Here is a 17,500-nt window from a genome sequence, read left to right on the forward strand (position 1 = left end):
AGAACCGTCCTGCGCACACACACACACACACACACAGAGAGAGAGAGAGAGAGAGAGAGAGAGAGGAGGAAACATTCTGATAGATTAACACTTCTGACTTTGTGGGAGTGTGATAGTATGGCGTGTGTGTGTGTGTGTACCTTGGCCTTAGCTAGCAGCACTTTGACACAGCGGTCATGGCTGATGTCCGAGGCGGTGTACAGCAGCTCCTGGATGTTGTTGGCGATTCTGCCCAGCTCCAGATCAGACGGCATTAGATCCTCACTGACACACACACACACATACACACAGACAGACACACACACAGAAAATCACACAGTTACAATTTATTCTGTTTTTATTTTCCCACAGCACAGCTGAGAGAAATGTTAGAGCTCCCTGACATGAGAGAAAGAGTGTGTGTGTATGACACAGTGGTCATTCTGATGTTTTCAGTAAACTGTAATTACAAGTTATTTTCTGTTATATTTTCCTGACACAGCTGAAAGAAATGTTAGAGTTGTCTGTGGGTCTGTCTTATCTCTGTAACGTCCGTATACAAGATCGTAGGGTCACTACTGTGTCATGCTGTATAATCTGACCACTACCTCACTGAAATCTCCATAACCGGAGAAACCAAGACTGGTGTACATTTGTGTTTGTGTGTGTGTGTGGAGGCACTAGTCACTTCTACTTTCTTAAACATTAAGGCTTTAACCAGCACACTGACTGAAGTGTGACGTACGTGTGTATGTATGTGTGTGTGTGTGTGTGTGTGTGTGTGTGTGTGTCCTCACAGTGCAGCGCTGCCCCCTGTGGGCAGGGAGGAGGTAGTGTTTGTGATGTGCTCCCTGCTGGATGACGACTCCGTGGTGCCCGAGGCCGAGTCGCTTCCTGAAGCTTCCTCTCTTGCCTGCGCTCTGATCTGAGCATTTGTGCTGTTGCTGCGGCGCTCGGCTTCGTTTATGGCATCACTGATGAACAGTCCCTCGTGCGTGAGGTAGGCCAGCTCGGCTTCTCCGGGACGGAGACCTGCTTCCTCCTCCTCTTCCTCTTCCTCCACGGAGCCGCCGTCAGCCAGCACACACGCCTCGGCCGCTCGGTTCCTCTGGCTGCTGTCAAGGACTTCCAGAACGACGGTCCGGATCACGCCGAGAGTGGCCTAACACACACACACACACACACTATATTGCCAATAGTTTTTGGACACCCCTCCAGATCATTGAGTTCAGGTGTTGTGTTTCAGGGGTTGGGCTCGGCCCCTTAGTTCCAGTGAAAGGAACTCTTAATGCTTCAGCTTCATACCAAGACATTTTGGACAATTTCATGCTCTTTGTGGGAACAGTTTGGGGATGACCTTCCTGTTCCAACATGATTGCACACCAGTGACCAAAGCAAGGTCCATAAAGACATGGATGAGTGAGTTTGGTGTGGAGGAACTTGACTGGCCTGCACAGAGTCCTGACCTCAACCCCATAGAACACCTTTGGGATGAATTAGAGTGGAGACTGTGAGCCAGACCTTCTCGTCCAACATCAGTGCCTGACCTCACAAATGCGCCTGACCTCACAAATGCGCTTCTAGAGGAACGGTCAAAAATTCCCATAAACACACTCCTCAACCTTGTGGAAAGCCTTCCCAGAAGAGTTGAAGCTGTTATAGCTGTAAAGTGACAGGACAACTCCATATTACATTCATGTGCAAGTAAAGGCAGACGTCCCAAAACTTTTGGCCTGGCTCACAGTCTCCGCTCTAATTCATCCCAAAGGTGTTCTATGGGGTTGAGGTCAGGACTCTGTGCAGGCCAGTCAAGTTCCTCCACGCCAAACTCACTCATCCATGTCTTTATGGACCCTGCTTTGGTGTGTGTGTGTGTTTGTGTGTGTACCTTGATCCTGGTGAGGAAGAGCAGGAAAAACTCAAAGACGTTCTGCAGGAGCTCAAACCACTGAGCAAATGTCATCAACCTCATCTGATCCTGCAGCCTGCGACACACACACACACATTAACATAAATACAGTATGCTTTAAAGAGGAAATGTCCAGAATAATAAAATAAATCCGACTCACTTCACAACCACATCTGTGTCGATCTCCTCGATCTGAGACACCGACTTCACCACACACTGAACCAAACAAAACAAAAAGTGTCTGAGAAACGTTACACACATCACATGTGTCTTATAGGAAACAAACAAACAAACAAATAAAATTAGTAAACAGAGTGATATGAGTGATTTAATCCTGGATGAAAAGTCTTCACCTGTCTGACAATGCCCTTGGCTGCCTGCATCATCTCCTCACTGTAGATGTCCAGAAAATCCAGCTTCCTCTGTCTGAGCAGGCCAAAGACCAGAGACTGCAGCCGGTCCTGACACACACACACACACACACACACACACAATGGTTTGTCGGCTCACTGCAACGATTCAGGAATGTTCCTTCGCAGCACTGAGATGCAGTGTGCGTGTATATGTACGTGCACTCACACACACACACACTGTCACACACACACACTCTCTCTCTGCCACACACACACACTCTCTCTGCCACACATACACACACTTTCTGCCACACACACACTCATTTTCAAACCTCAGACCAGTGAAAAACTCCCTACTATCAACACTTCACCCACTAACCTACATCCTCCCTGTTCTTCAGTTAAAGCACTGAAGCTCTCACCGTGAGCTACAACAAAGGGAGTGGGGGTCGAACAGGCCTCTACTCCTCATAAAGAACATACAACACCCTGACACTGGAGACTCCTTCCAGTTCTCAATACACAAAACTTCAACAATCATACAAGCTTTTTATGAGCTGTTGCTATGGAAACAGCACTGTGGTGTGTGTGTGTGTGTGTGAGACGCAGTAACACCTTCTCCAGCACTTGGTTGTCGTCCTCAAAGGCTCGGTTCAGGTCACTCCTGGAGTAAGTGGTGAAATCGGCCACCATCATCTTATCAATCAGCTTCTCCATTTCACACAGCTGAGAGCCCAGGTGTCTGTCCAACACACACACACACACACACACACAGACAGACACACACAGAGAAGTTAATCATGTTGAATTGTGCTATATAAACTATAAAAACACTTGCATGTACGTGTGTATGTATGTGTGTCTATTTACATATGTGTGTGTATATGTAAGCGTGTGTGTGTGTGTGTAGTATATATATATATATATATATATATATATATATATATATATATATATATATATATATGTATATATATATATATAAATATATATATATATATATATACACACACACACACACACACACACATATATATATATATATATATATGTGTATATATATATATGTGTGTATATATATATATATACATACATATACACACATACATATACACACATATATATACACATATATATACGTGTATATACATACATACATTATATATATATATATATATATATATATATATATATATATACACATACACACACACACACATACACATACATATATATACACATACATATACACACACACGTGTGCATGTATGTATGTATTTGTACGTGTGCATTTGTACGTATATATTTGCATGTGTGTACGTGCGCATGTGTGTGTGTATATATGTATGTGTGTATATGTGTGTGTATATACGTGTGTGTGTGTGTGTACCTGAAGCTGTGGATGCCCTGAAGCTCCTGCTGCAGCACCTCCTTGGTGGTGTTGATGAGCTCCAGCGCTCCCACGAACTCGGACGTGGAGAGCAGCAGCTGCACAGTGGGCTGCGTCTGCTGCACCGCCGCCATCAGCTTCAGTTTACTGTGCAGCGTGACGCAGTTCCTGCGCGTGACCGTGTGACGCAGCGCCCGCAGAGGCCCGCAGCTCATGGTGCGCCCCATGCCGGCAGTGTGCTCCCGCAGCGCCCTCACGGCTCCCGCCGCCTCGCAGAGCTGTTCCTGTAGCTCGCGCTGAGACGACATGGCGTGGAAGAAGGCCTCGGAGCGCATGGAGATCTGTCTGGCGATGCTGACCTCCACCACGTCCAGGTAGTGACTCAACTATGACAGCACAGAGAGAGAGAGACAGACAGGTGAGGAGAAATCCTAGCAGATGGACACTGTGATGGACAGAGGACACAGAGGAAGGTCAGAAACAATTCAGATTTTATTATTTATTTCTGACATTGAGGAAAAGAGGCAAGAACCCCACAGCACTTACTTTCTCCTGCAGTAACCGTGACGACGCAGCATCCCGGCTGCTCTTCCCTCCGGCGACGCTGAAGTGCGACCATGGCAACACAGTGCTGAAGGTGGCTGAGTCACTCAGTACGAAGTCAGGCCTCATAAAGATCTGTAACACACACACACACACACACACACACACTCAGTAAAGCTGGAGAGAGAGAGAGAGAGAGACAGAGAGACAGACAGACAGACAGATGGAAAGATGTGTCAGTTCATACCTTAGGCACCTGCTCGAGCTCCTCTTTGGCTTTATCTGTGGAGATAAAAAGAGAACATCTTCCTCATGTTACACAGCTGCACACGAGACGGCCTTCACACCATCAGATCATCTGGATTATTCTATCAGATTAACCTTAAAGCTGTCCTCACTTTCTAATACACTATCAAGTCTGTATGGAGAGTGGGCAGGGCTTGTGATCAACGGATGCACCAATCAGAAACTGACTGTAATTGTGTAACTTCAGCAGGGTGTAACTTCAGCAGTGTGTAACTTCAGCAGTGTGTAACTTCAGCAGTGACTACGCACCGTGATTGTTGGTGATGTTGGGGATGGACAGGTCATCTTTACTGGGACAGATGTTTTTACACCGCTCGTGGATTCTCTCCCTCTGAAATACAACACACAATGAGCATAAACACTGAAACACACACACACACACAGTCAGTCTATAAGCACTGCTAGAGGCCACGCCTCCTTCTCCTTCATCCAGATGACACTGTGGACTGTTTCCACACACACACACACCTCCTCTTGGCAGTGGCAGCACCTAAATAATTAACTTTGTCTGACAGCGAGAGCGTGTTTATGTGTGTGTGTGTGTGTGTGTGTATGTGTGTGTTACCTGAGCAGTATCATTCAGGTAGGGGTTGAAGTGTTCTGCAGTGATGTTGGCCAGGCTGTATGAAGGGGTCACCTCCCCCTCTGTGAAGTCCACTCCCCAGGTCTTGGTGAAGAAGTCGGACTCTCGCTTGGCCAGCCGTGGGTCGTTCAGCGCCGCCGGCAGATTCACCTTAGAGTTATACACCGTCCACCTGTGCTGATCCGCCACCACTGACGGAGCGTCGCTCAGCCCCCGAACCTCACCTGTACACCACACATACACACACACACAAGTAAGTACACACATGCACATATGTACACACACAGAAACACACGTTACTTCTCACACACACGTAAAACACACATTAGTTTTCACACACACACACGAACACACGTTTAGTTCACACATGTATGTACGCACTCACGTACACACACATGTACACATACAAACACATGCATACACATACGTACACAAACACACACATTTTTCTATCAGTCATTATGCAGAAGTAACTGAAGGTAGCATATCCTGTCTCTGAGTTGAGGATGATAAAGATCAGACTCTGACCTTTGGAGACAGGAAGCACTAACCCCAGTACTCGCTCTGTCATCCTGCTGAAACCAAACCTGAACTGTGGCCATGTTTAAACCCCACTGTAATACACACCACTGTTTAAACACAGGTTCCTGCTCTCTGACTCCATAAAGATTATTCAAGTTTACTCACAAATCAGAGCACTGCGCTGAAAATTTTTTATTATTATTAAATCAATTATTTCACTCTGAAAAGGAGCAGTTTTAAAAAACTAATCAGAGACTAAAAAACCTAAGAAAAATAAATAAAATCTGTAAAAATGGTCACCAGAGATTTAAAATAGCCCAAAAATATGTTTTAATTATTAAAAAATAAATAAATAAATAAAAAATCTAAAAAAATGTTCGCGAGATTTAAAATAGTTCAAAAAAATGTGTTTTTTTTCATTATTAAAAAATAAATAAATATAATCTGTAAAAATGTGTGTGAGATTTAAAACGGTCTTTTACATTTGGTAAAAAAAAATCTAAATAAAATCTGTAAATGTTTACAAGCTTTAACATTCCAAAATTGTATTTTTTAAAATAAATAAATAAATAAAATCTGTAAAAATGTTCATGAGATTTAAAACAGTCCAGGAATTCTTTTCTTACATTTAAAAAAATAAAAATAAAATAAAATAAAATCTGAAAAAATATTCACAAGATTTAAGAGAGTCCAAACTAATTTTTTTAATTATTAAAAAAACATTAAATAAAATAAAAAATAAATAAAAAGAGATAATCACAATATCTCAGGTTTATGATGATGTGGCTGTTGTATGATAAAATAAAGTGAAAGCACATTTCCAGCCTACAGTCAGGTGACATGACCATTATTTAAATTTCAGGAAACTACTAAAAGCTCTGACCCAGACGTTTGGATTTGTTGAACAGACTTGTGACTGACCTGTGGGCTCCTTGGGGCAGACGTCAGGGAGAGAACGTGGTGGTCTGTAGTGTGTAGACGAGGCCATCAGGTCTCTGGGCTTCCGGAAGAGCCGGTCAGTGGCAGCGGGGCCGACACCGGGCTGAACCACAGGCACCGAGCCCGGACCGGACGCCATGGCAGCGCCGCTTCCTCACAACAGCCTCCAGCTGAGAGAGACAGACAGAGAGAGAGAGAGAGATGGATAGATAGAGAGAGAGAGAGAGAGAGAGAGAGACACAGACAGAAAGAGAGAGAGAGAGAGAATAAGCGAGGAGAAATTTATTTATTGTAATAAAATTTCTGATCCGGAATGAACCGTTACTGAAGAAGCGATGATCACGTGACCCGTGAATGATATCAGAACTGTGTTGCACCTCTAAAAGAAGAGATTCTTGCCTCCGTTGAGGTTTCTACACTCTCACAGTGACTGGAAACGGAAGTGAAAGCGCTCATGTTTTGTGTTTTTCTTCACCGAGAGCCTGGGCCAAGTTCGGCGTAAAAGAAACAGCTACCGCAGTCACACACGTGAACTCAAAACAAGAAGGAAAACTGATGACTTATGTCATGTCATGAATGTTCGCAGGGGAAGCTGAGACGAAGGAATGACTCAAAAAAAGAAGGTGGTGTGTTCAGAACGAGGCTCGGAGAGCGGGTTCACACATCAGACATCTGTTTAAGGGGAATTTATTCATTACAGCCTGCAGACTTCATCACCTCACAATATAACTGTGTTCAACAGGCACAATGACCAAGAGAACTGAAAACTAAATTATACAGGTATAAAACTAATCCTGACCTCTACACTGAGAGAGAGAGAGAGAGAGAGAGAGAGAGTATACAGTAATAGAAGTGAGAGCAGGAGGTAACTACACACAGATATACAGTCAGAAGTGAAGTGTGAAAGTTCTCAGTGGATCACTCTAACACTCTTGGGGATGTGCAGCTAGTGGAAATGAATCTTACTGATCACTCTCCTAACAGCAAGACAGCTAGTGTTAAAGTCCTGACAGAGGCCTAGTCCACACGGACATGGGTATTTTTAAGAACAGAGTTTCCTCCTTTGTTTTAAAAAAAAAAATCTCGTCCACATGAAAACACAATAAAACTCGGACTGAAGCGCGGTCATGAGCATGCACAACCAACAGGTGGCGATATAATCTCAACCGTAACGCCATGTTGGCCAATCAGAAGCCTGAGACACCGGCTTCACAAGCAGTGTTGCCAGATTGGGCTTCTTTTGGTCACGTCTTACTGGGAAAAAGGGAACTGGGCGGGTTGATAAAATCTGGGCTGGTTTTCGATGCAACTGGCGGGTTTTTATTTTTGACTATAATAATGATATTTTATTAGTTTTCTATTCAAACGAACTTTACACTAAAGTGTAATATGTAATGTTGACGTTTTAATTATATATATAATAAGGTTCAGGAGAGTCCGGTCCAGACAGACTTCAGTCTTGATTAGCGGGTTGTTGTGATCGTTGTACTCGTTAATCCGATATCAAAGTTATTAACTGTTATAACTGTTTGTTATTGTATTAGTTATAACAGTGTGCATTTTGGGAGGGTATTTATTTAAATGGGCGGGTTTTAAGCTGTAGTTGGGCGGGAAATCTTCAGTCCAATCTGGCAAACCTGTTCATGAGCCAAAAATCTCCAGTCTCGCTGTCTACAGGATAACACTGAAACCAGAGTTTTTAAAAAACTTCACCCTGGCAGCAGTTTTCAAAGGTGTTCTGTTTCAGTGACCGGTTGTGTGTGGATGACCGGCCAGACCACATAAAAAAAGCTGTGGTTTTAAAAATACCTGCGTTCGTGTGGACAGGGCCTTATTCAGTGTGTGTGTGTGTGTGTAACTCATTAACTCTCCACACACGGTTGTGATCATGTGACCAGCAGAAATGCTGACCATGAGAGAACTCTGATCTCCAACATAACCATGGAGGAATCTGCAGCAGCAACGCCATTTTCACTACAACACTGACATCACCATACTGACCATATACTCTCATCCTGTACTGACCTTATAACCTGATACTGTATAATCTGATCCTGTACTGACCGTATAATCTGATCCTGTACTGACCGTATAATCTCATCCTGTACTGACCGTATAATCTCATCCTGTACTGACCGTATAATCTCATCCTGTACTGACCTTATAACCTGATCCTGTATAATCTGATCCTGTACTGACCGTATAATCTCATCCTGTACTGACCGTATAATCTGATCCTGTACTGACCGTATAATCTCATCCTGTACTGACCTTATAACCTGATCCTGTATAATCTGATCCTGTACTGACCGTATAATCTCATCCTGTACTGACCATATAACCTGATCCTGTATAATCTGATCCTGTACTGACCGTATAATCTGATCCTGTACTGAACTTATAACCTGATCCTGTACTGACCGTATAATCTGATCCTGTACTGACCGTATAATCTGATCCTGTACTGACCGTATTACCTGATCCTGTACTGACCGTATTACCTGATCCTGTACTGACCATATAATCTGATCCTGTACTGACCGTATAATCTGATCCTGTACTGACCTTATAACCTGATCCTGTACTGACTGTATAATCTGATCCTGTACTGACCGTATAATCTGATCCTGTACTGACCTTATAACCTGATCCTGTATAATCTGATCCTGTATTGACCGTATAATCTGATCCTGTACTGACCTTATAACCTGATCCTGTACTGACTGTATAACCTGATCCTGTACTGACCGTATAATCTGATCCTGTACTGACCTTATAACCTGATCCTGTATAATCTGATCCTGTATTGACCGTATAACCTGATCCTGTACTGACCTTATAACCTGATCCTGTACTGACTGTATAACCTGATCCTGTACTGACCGTATAATCTGATCCTGTACTGACCTTATAACCTGATCCTGTATAATCTGATCCTGTACTGACCGTATAACCTGATCCTGTACTGACCTTATAACCTGATCCTGTATAATCTGATCCTGTATTGACCGTATAATCTGATCCTGTACTGACCGTATAATCTGATCCTGTACTGACCGTATAATCTGATCCTGTATAATCTGATCCTGTACTGACCGTATAACCTGATCCTGTACTGACCTTATAACCTGATCCTGTATAATCTGATCCTGTATTGACCGTATAATCTGATCCTGTACTGACCGTATAATCTGATCCTGTACTGACCGTATAATCTGATCCTGTATAATCTGATCCTGTACTGACCGTATAACCTGATACTGTACTGACCGTATAATCTGATCCTGTATAATCTGATCCTGTACTGACCATATAATCTGATCCTGTACTGACCGTATAATCTGATCCTGTATAATCTGATCCTGTACTGACCTTATAACCTGATCCTTTACTGACCGTATAATCTGATCCTGTACTGACTGTATAATCTGATCCTGTATAATCTGATCCTGTACTGACCGTATAACCTGATACTGTACTGACCGTATAATCTGATCCTGTATAATCTGATCCTGTACTGACCATATAATCTGATCCTGTACTGACCGTATAATCTGATCCTGTATAATCTGATCCTGTACTGACCTTATAACCTGATCCTTTACTGACCGTATAATCTGATCCTGTACTGACCGTATAACCTGATCCTGTACTGACTGTATAATCTGATCCTGTATAATCTGATCCTGTACTGACCGTATAACCTGATACTGTACTGACCATATAACCTGATCCTGTATAATCTGATCCTGTACTGACCTTATAACCTGATCCTTTACTGACCGTATAATCTGATCCTGTACTGACCGTATAACCTGATCCTGTACTGACTGTATAATCTGATCCTGTATAATCTGATCCTGTACTGACCGTATAATCTGATCCTGTACTGACCGTATAATCTGATCCTGTACTGACCTTATAACCTGATCCTGTATAATCTGATCCTGTACTGACCTTATAACCTGATCCTTTACTGACCGTATAATCTGATCCTGTACTGACCGTATAACCTGATCCTGTATAATCTGATCCTGTACTGACCATATAATCTGATCCTGTACTGACCGTATAATCTGATCCTGTATAATCTGATCCTGTACTGACCGTATAATCTGATCCTGTACTGACCGTATAATCTGATCCTGTACTGACCGTATAACCTGATCCTGTACTGACCTTATAACCTGATCCTGTATAATCTGATCCTGTACTGACCGTATAATCTGATCCTGTACTGACCTTATAACCTGATCCTGTACTGACCGTATAATCTGATCCTGTACTGACCGTATAATCTGATCCTGTACTGACCGTATAATCTGATCCTGTATAATCTGATCCTGTACTGACCGTATAACCTGATCCTGTACTGACCTTATAACCTGATCCTGTATAATCTGATCCTGTACTGACCGTATAATCTGATCCTGTACTGACCTTATAACCTGATCCTGTACTGACCGTATAACCTGATCCTGTACTGACCGTATAACCTGATCCTGTACTGACCGTATAACCTGATCCTGTACTGACCGTATAATCTGATCCTGTATTGACCGTATAATCTGATCCTGTATTGACCGTATAATCTGATCCTGTACTGACCGTATAATCTGATCCTGTACTGACCGTATAACCTGATCCTGTACTGACCGTATAATCTGAGCCTGTATAATCTGATCCTGTACTGACCGTATAATCTGATCCTGTACTGATCGTATAATCTGATCCTGTACTGACCGTATAATCTGATCCTGTATAATCTGATCCTGTACTGACCGTATAATCTGATCCTGTATAATCTGATCCTGTACTGACTGTATAATCTGATCCTGTATAATCTGATCCTGAATAATCTGATGTTACAGTGAGTGAAGTGACTCCTGGAGCTCAGTGTGATCTTGCTGTGATCTCCTTCAGTCAGGTGTGATCCAGGTGATGATCTCTGCTTCTAACTGAACTCTAGTGAGAAACTGATCCGACTCTGAATCGACTCAGTGACTCAAACACGCTGTGTGATTCGGTTCACAGTGGTGTTATGAAGATGGGAACTGGGAAGTGGTAAATTTCGAATTGGAGATCTGTTCCTGCTCAGAAAGGTTTCAGAGAGCTCTGACTTTGATGAACGATGTCCAATCTAAACCGTAAAGGACCGGTGTGGCTGCAGGTGTTCATTCCAATCAAGCCACACCTGATTAATTCCACATGTTTAATCAGTTCTATGATCTCGGCTTTCAGGTGTGGCTCCTGCTCAACTGGAATGAAACCCTGCAGCCACACCGGCCCTTTCTTCTGGAGACGTCACTTTCATCAGCATACATTATCACATCCCCTGTGAAAATAAAATAAACAAGCAGTAGGAGTGTCCGAGCTCCCGGTTGTTGGGAATGCAGCTGTTAGACTGAGTCAAAGCACAGAGGTACAGCACTACAGAAACATCTGGAAACAGGCTCCAGGAGAAGGACCACCTTCACCTTCATCATCTGGAGTTTGAATCCTGAGTCAAGAGTCCAAGAAAGGAAAACTGACTGTGCTGTCTGAGTGGGAGGGGCTTTCTCTCTCTCTCTCTCTCTCCTGTCAATCACAGTGAGACTAGCCAATCATGAGCATGTGTATGTGGAAGGGGGCAGATTGAGCTTTTCTCAGAACATAACTGGTGTCCAAGATCACCAGCCCTTTAACCACACACTCACCGACTACAACTCATCAGGACACTTCCATCACGTGTTTCAGGTCAACATAATGACCACCCGACTAAACTTCCAGCACTAATCACAGATATTCATATAAAAGCTCACATTCTAATATAAATCAGGTTCTCTTGGAGATCGAAGCTGGGGTTTACAGGAACATCTCCAAATCCTTTAAATGGACCGTCACACCCGGACACTAATCACACAATGGAGCTTTTTTTCTTCCTGGACTGTGACTGTAATTACATGGAAGCATTATGACGTCACTATATATGTATGTATGTATGTATGTATGTATGTATGTATGTGTATGTGTATATATATATATATATATATATATATATATATATATATATATATGTATATATATATATATATATATATATATATATATATATATATATATATATATATATACACACATACACACACACACACTGTAGCTAGCATCACAACCTAGCTAACTCTTGTGGAGACAGGGGAAACAGGTAAGTCTTCCCTGAGCACTAGATATTCAGCTAGATTTATTATTTATCCCTAATTGTTCTAGCTGTAACCGACCGCTGGCGCGCGTGCGCACCGGTTCATTTTCCGTCGGCCTGAGCTCCACGTAAGCTCCGGGGCTAACCAGCTAGCGCGTTAGCAGTCAAGGCTGGCTAAGTTTATTTACACCGGAAACACGTCGCCAGCCCGGCTGACAGTCCTCCGGCACGCACCTCCGGCGGTTTATAAACTCAGCGTCAAGGTAAAAAAAAGCGCGTTAAATTACCTGTTGTGTGAAGAACGGCAGCGTCCGGCCAACATATCAACAGCTACACCACACATCGCATAGCAACATCCCCGCAAACCGGAAACGGAACAAACACCGGGGCTCGTGCGCTCGTCCATTATGCACAGCGCGTACTTTTACACGCACACTGCCGCCATCTAGCGGCCGACAAGTGCAGTCGCGTTAGCTTCTTTTGGGGTATTTAATGTTGCTAACAGGAAACAGGAGCTGACGTTTAGGCCTTAAGTTTCAACTCACTGTCTAATAAACAGTTTCATACCTCACACATATACACATCCTAAAGCTACTAGACAGATAGCATCAAGTTCCTGGCTTTAATTAACTTAATTAGCTTATTAAGCTCCTGGGCTAAGGTAACTTGTGTAGATTTTGGCTCCCATGCTACCTTTTAGCAACTGATTTTTTTTCCTGAGGTAAAGTTCAGGTGTTTATGTTCCAAGCCTTAAATTCTTGGTCTAGAATTCCTGTTAATTCCTGTTAAAGTTTTAGGCTAAAACTTATTAGCTTTCGTTCCTTATTTCCCTGTGATAAGGTTCCCAAGTTGAAGTTCTCGGTTCCTCAGGCTTAAATGTCAGTTACTGGGGTGAAAACGACATGTTTCTTAAAGTTTCCGTGTCTGGAATTTAAATGACCAAGCTTTAAGTTTTATCCTCTAAACAATTGCTGGTCGATATTTAATAATGCTAGTGATACGCAAGATTATTGTCGTATATGGCTACTATGCTCATACACTATAGTAGCAAAAGTATTGTGACACCCCTCCAGATCATTGAATTCAGGGGTTGGACTCGGCCCCTTAGTTCCAGTGAAAGGAACTCTTAATGCTTCAGCTTCATACCAATGGACAATTTGGACAATTTCATGCTCTTTGTGGGAACAGTTTGGGGAGACTGTGAGCCAGGCCAAAAGTTTTGGGACGTCTGCCTTTACATGCACATGAATGTAATATGGAGTCGTCCCGCCCTTTACAGCTATAACAGCTTCAACTCTTCTGGGAAGGCTTTCCACAAGGTTGAGGAGTGTGTTTATGGGAATTTTTGACCATTTCTCTAGAAGCGCATTTGTGAGGTCAGGCACTGATGTTGGATGAGAAGGTCTGGCTCACAGTCTCCACTCTAATTCATCCCAAAGGTGTTCTATGGGGTTGAGGTCAGGACTCTGTGCAGGCCAGTCATGTTCCTCCACACCAAACTCACTCTTCCATGTCTTTATGGACCTTGCTTTGGTCACTGGTGTGCAGTCATGTTGGAACAGGAAGGGGTCATCCCCAAACTGTTACCACAAAGAGCATGAAATTGTCCAAAATGTCTTGGTATGAAGCTGAAGCATTAAGAGTTCCTTTCACTGGAACTAAGGGGCCGAGCCCAACCCCTGAAACACAACACCTGAACTCAATGATCTGGAGGGGTGTCCCAATACTTTTGGGAGATACACTATTATTAGCAGCATTTTAGGGTGATATGTTCTTCTACGGCTATCATCAAGCCACATATGTATTAATAATTTAATGAGTCTCGATTACACTCGTACAAAAAAAACCCCAAAACAACAGTTTCTCATTATTAAAGTTTATTTTAAAAAATGCCCCAGAGACAGAATGTAAAATAGTTTAGCTGTAGTGTGTTTTAGCATGGTTAATATTACACATTAAAAAAAAAGTTCCAAGTCATGTCATACACTGGAATGAAAAACTGCAACAAGCAGAAATAACTGTAAGCAGCGATGACGGGGGTCCAAGCACCGAAGGTACAGCACGGAGTTCATCGAAGGTTGAAGCAGGAAGTGATATCTACAGAGTGCAGAGGAGAATAAAACGTAATAGCATAATGACCGGGTCTAACCAAAGTGTCTGTACAGCGTGATTAAATGCCACTGAGGATCTGAGTAACATTTCACTCGACATGTCCTTCACCAGCCATATTTCACTGTAACAGTCCAAATATTACCATGTGGCTGTAATCTGTACTCGAATATCACTCTGTGCTGAAAGTTTAACCATATTTTCTTTTACAACTGAACAATCACAAGCCCCGGCTCTGCTATCGCTGCTTTAGCGACGGCAGCTATCTACCATCGCCTCATGATTTCTCTGGGGCAGATTTTTCAAGCTGAAGCTCAAGATACAAATGTTAGCTGAAGTAGATGAAGGACGGCTGCAACAATCAGACTGAGAGTTTAGTTAGCTAACGTTACGTTGGAGTCTGACATAAACAATTAACTAATCGTACCGTAAAATAGACGGCTAGTGTTACACTGAAGATTGTTATAGATAAATAGGCTATCTGCTAGCTTGATTAGCTGTTAGGTGTTATCACTCAAAAACGATAAAAAAAAAACGATTGATAAGTTATCAATAAATACGCTAAGCTAAACATTTCCTATGTTTCTGAACCATTTTGGATGGGTCTTTTTTCAGAAGCTGGACCCTGTGTAGCTTGGCAGGACTTGGGATTGGTCAGTTGTTAAAGTCATCCCAATTAAGTTAAATACTTGGCTGATTATTAATGGTTTTTATATTCAATCGATAAATAAACATGTACACACGCCTGTGCTAACAGTGCAGTCTGTCTACAGCAGCGACACGCTAACGTTGTCTGTCGGAATGGAAGGTGCTGTTTCACGTCACATCCTGAAGGATCGTCAGACACGCAGGAGGAGGTCGAGGCTCCGTGAACCGATGTCAGACCTGGATCAAGAGCATGAGGAGATTCTGGCAGTGTGAGGGAGGACGGGGTGGACAAAAGAGACAGAGCCCGCGGAGGAGTGAGAGGAACACCTATCAGATCTGAGCAGCAGTCAGTTGGGCAGTGAAGAAAGCTGTCCACATTCATATCACACACACATGGACGCTCAATCTGGCGCTCCCTGAAAGATGAGCCTGACGTAGGGTCTGTCGCGCGCTAGCTGTTTCATGCAGAAGGGGCAAGCAGGGTAAAAAGAACTGGCGCCACACGGCAGCGTGGTTTTACTCCAGTACAGCGCTGTGGCCTCCGAGCAGACGTGACCACACGGCACGAAGGCGTGAGACGGAGGCCCGGCGTCCACACACAGCCGCGACTCTCGACCCAGCGTCAGAGCCACGTACAGGCCTCGAGCCCGACACAGAGGGCACTCCCTGTCCTTGTCTCCTTCCCTTGCTGCCTTCACTACATCCTCTTCATCCTCCTCCTTCTCTTCCTCATACTTGATGGCCGTCCCTCTGCCCCGCCACGGGTGGAAACCGTGCACGTGGCCGCAGCACAGGTAAGCCCAGGGCTGGCGCAGCTGATGGGATTCCGGCTCGTCCAGGCTGGGAAAGGCCAGCGTGTGCAGCAGGACGGGACAGTGTGGACGTGCAGCGTTCAGCTTCACCCTCAGCTCCTCCAAGTGCTCCGGTCCGGGAGAGCGTGAGAGCGCCGCCGCAGAGCGCCACAGCAGGGTCACTCCACACAGATCGATCAGAGAGCCGTCCACCAGCACCTGAGACTCGTCCATCACCTGTGCAGAGAGATGCAGAGGGACAGAAAGAGTAGGAAAGGAGAGATTTAGGATCGGTCACTCAGGCAGCATGATCACCTGTACTGACTCTGAAGCTCCAGCAGGGGGCAGCACTACATTCCTGAATAATCCCTTTGTGTGTGTGTGTGTGTGTGTGTGTGTGTGTGTGTGTGTGAGTGAGACTCTCCGTATAAACAGATTTATTTTTGAATGGATGATGTGCTGACATTCTCGTACGGAGGCATTTATGGACAGAAGGAGTCTCCAGTGTGTATGTTGTGTAGAATTTTTACACAGTTCTACACAGATGTATAGAATATACAGAGGAATAGAATTAGAATTCTTCTCTTCTGTTGCCCTGTGTCTCATTCTCCTCACCTCTTTACCTCTCTACTCACTGTCTTTATTCCTGTTTGTGTAACCAGTTGACTTCCTGTTTAAACTGTTGCCCATGTAACATCAACATCATAGGAGGAGAACACTAACTGTCCTGCTAACACTCACACACTCACACAGTCACACACACACTCACACAGTCACACACACACACACACACACCCAAGACTCTCAAGAAATAAAAACATGTTTAATTAATGAGATGTTGATGTCAAACAGGACACAACAGATTGTGAAAAATCTTCAGAGCATGACTAATGTTGCTTTTTGGAACTCCCAAAAACACACACACACACACACACCCAGACACACACACACACACACACCCAGACACACACACACATACATTCATCACAGGCCTCAGACAAATATGCAAAAGAAGCAGTTTTTGACCTCAGGAACGTCTTGGACCAGGAGTGTGTAACCTGTGTGTGTGTGTGTACTTAAGTCTTTTTTTGCATATTATGTGTGTGTGTGTGTGTGTGTGTGTTTGCATGGTATCTGACCTGCTGGCCCTTGCTCTGGGAAGCTCTGGTCACTCGGAGTGTGTGAACGTTGCCACAGACGGAGATTTCCCTCCACACTCCAGGCTCACATGAGCCACTAAACTCGCCTTT

At 43.7% G+C, this 17,500-nt stretch overlaps 2 protein-coding genes across 2 annotated transcripts in view; both read right to left on the minus strand.

Moving 5' to 3' along the window:
* Positions 1-13,110, minus strand: part of vps54 (VPS54 subunit of GARP complex) — a 19,015-nt gene extending 5,905 nt beyond the window's left edge. Inside the window, exons 1-14 of the mRNA XM_058380618.1 lie at positions 12,990-13,110; positions 6,507-6,694; positions 5,046-5,287; positions 4,730-4,811; positions 4,422-4,456; positions 4,178-4,309; positions 3,632-4,017; positions 2,857-2,983; positions 2,242-2,349; positions 2,049-2,104; positions 1,868-1,964; positions 777-1,141; positions 141-264; positions 1-9 (exon numbers count right to left, since the gene is read on the minus strand). The exon at positions 1-9 is cut by the window's left edge and continues 173 nt beyond it. Coding sequence (XP_058236601.1) covers positions 1-9; positions 141-264; positions 777-1,141; positions 1,868-1,964; positions 2,049-2,104; positions 2,242-2,349; positions 2,857-2,983; positions 3,632-4,017; positions 4,178-4,309; positions 4,422-4,456; positions 4,730-4,811; positions 5,046-5,287; positions 6,507-6,663 — 1,920 coding nt within the window. The 5' untranslated portion in view covers positions 6,664-6,694; positions 12,990-13,110. The remainder of the gene's footprint in view (positions 10-140; positions 265-776; positions 1,142-1,867; positions 1,965-2,048; positions 2,105-2,241; positions 2,350-2,856; positions 2,984-3,631; positions 4,018-4,177; positions 4,310-4,421; positions 4,457-4,729; positions 4,812-5,045; positions 5,288-6,506; positions 6,695-12,989) is intronic.
* Positions 13,111-14,565: 1,455 nt separating this feature from the next.
* peli1a (pellino E3 ubiquitin protein ligase 1a) overlaps positions 14,566-17,500 on the minus strand; it is a 12,612-nt gene continuing 9,677 nt past the window's right edge. The window contains exons 6-7 of the mRNA XM_058380712.1: positions 17,390-17,500; positions 14,566-16,487 (exon numbers count right to left, since the gene is read on the minus strand). The exon at positions 17,390-17,500 is cut by the window's right edge and continues 78 nt beyond it. Of these exons, the coding sequence (XP_058236695.1) occupies positions 15,861-16,487; positions 17,390-17,500 (738 nt within the window). The 3' untranslated portion in view covers positions 14,566-15,860. The remainder of the gene's footprint in view (positions 16,488-17,389) is intronic.

This window comes from Hemibagrus wyckioides, linkage group LG26 (assembly GCF_019097595.1).
Source record: "Hemibagrus wyckioides isolate EC202008001 linkage group LG26, SWU_Hwy_1.0, whole genome shotgun sequence".
NCBI classification, from domain to species: domain Eukaryota; kingdom Metazoa; phylum Chordata; class Actinopteri; order Siluriformes; family Bagridae; genus Hemibagrus; species Hemibagrus wyckioides.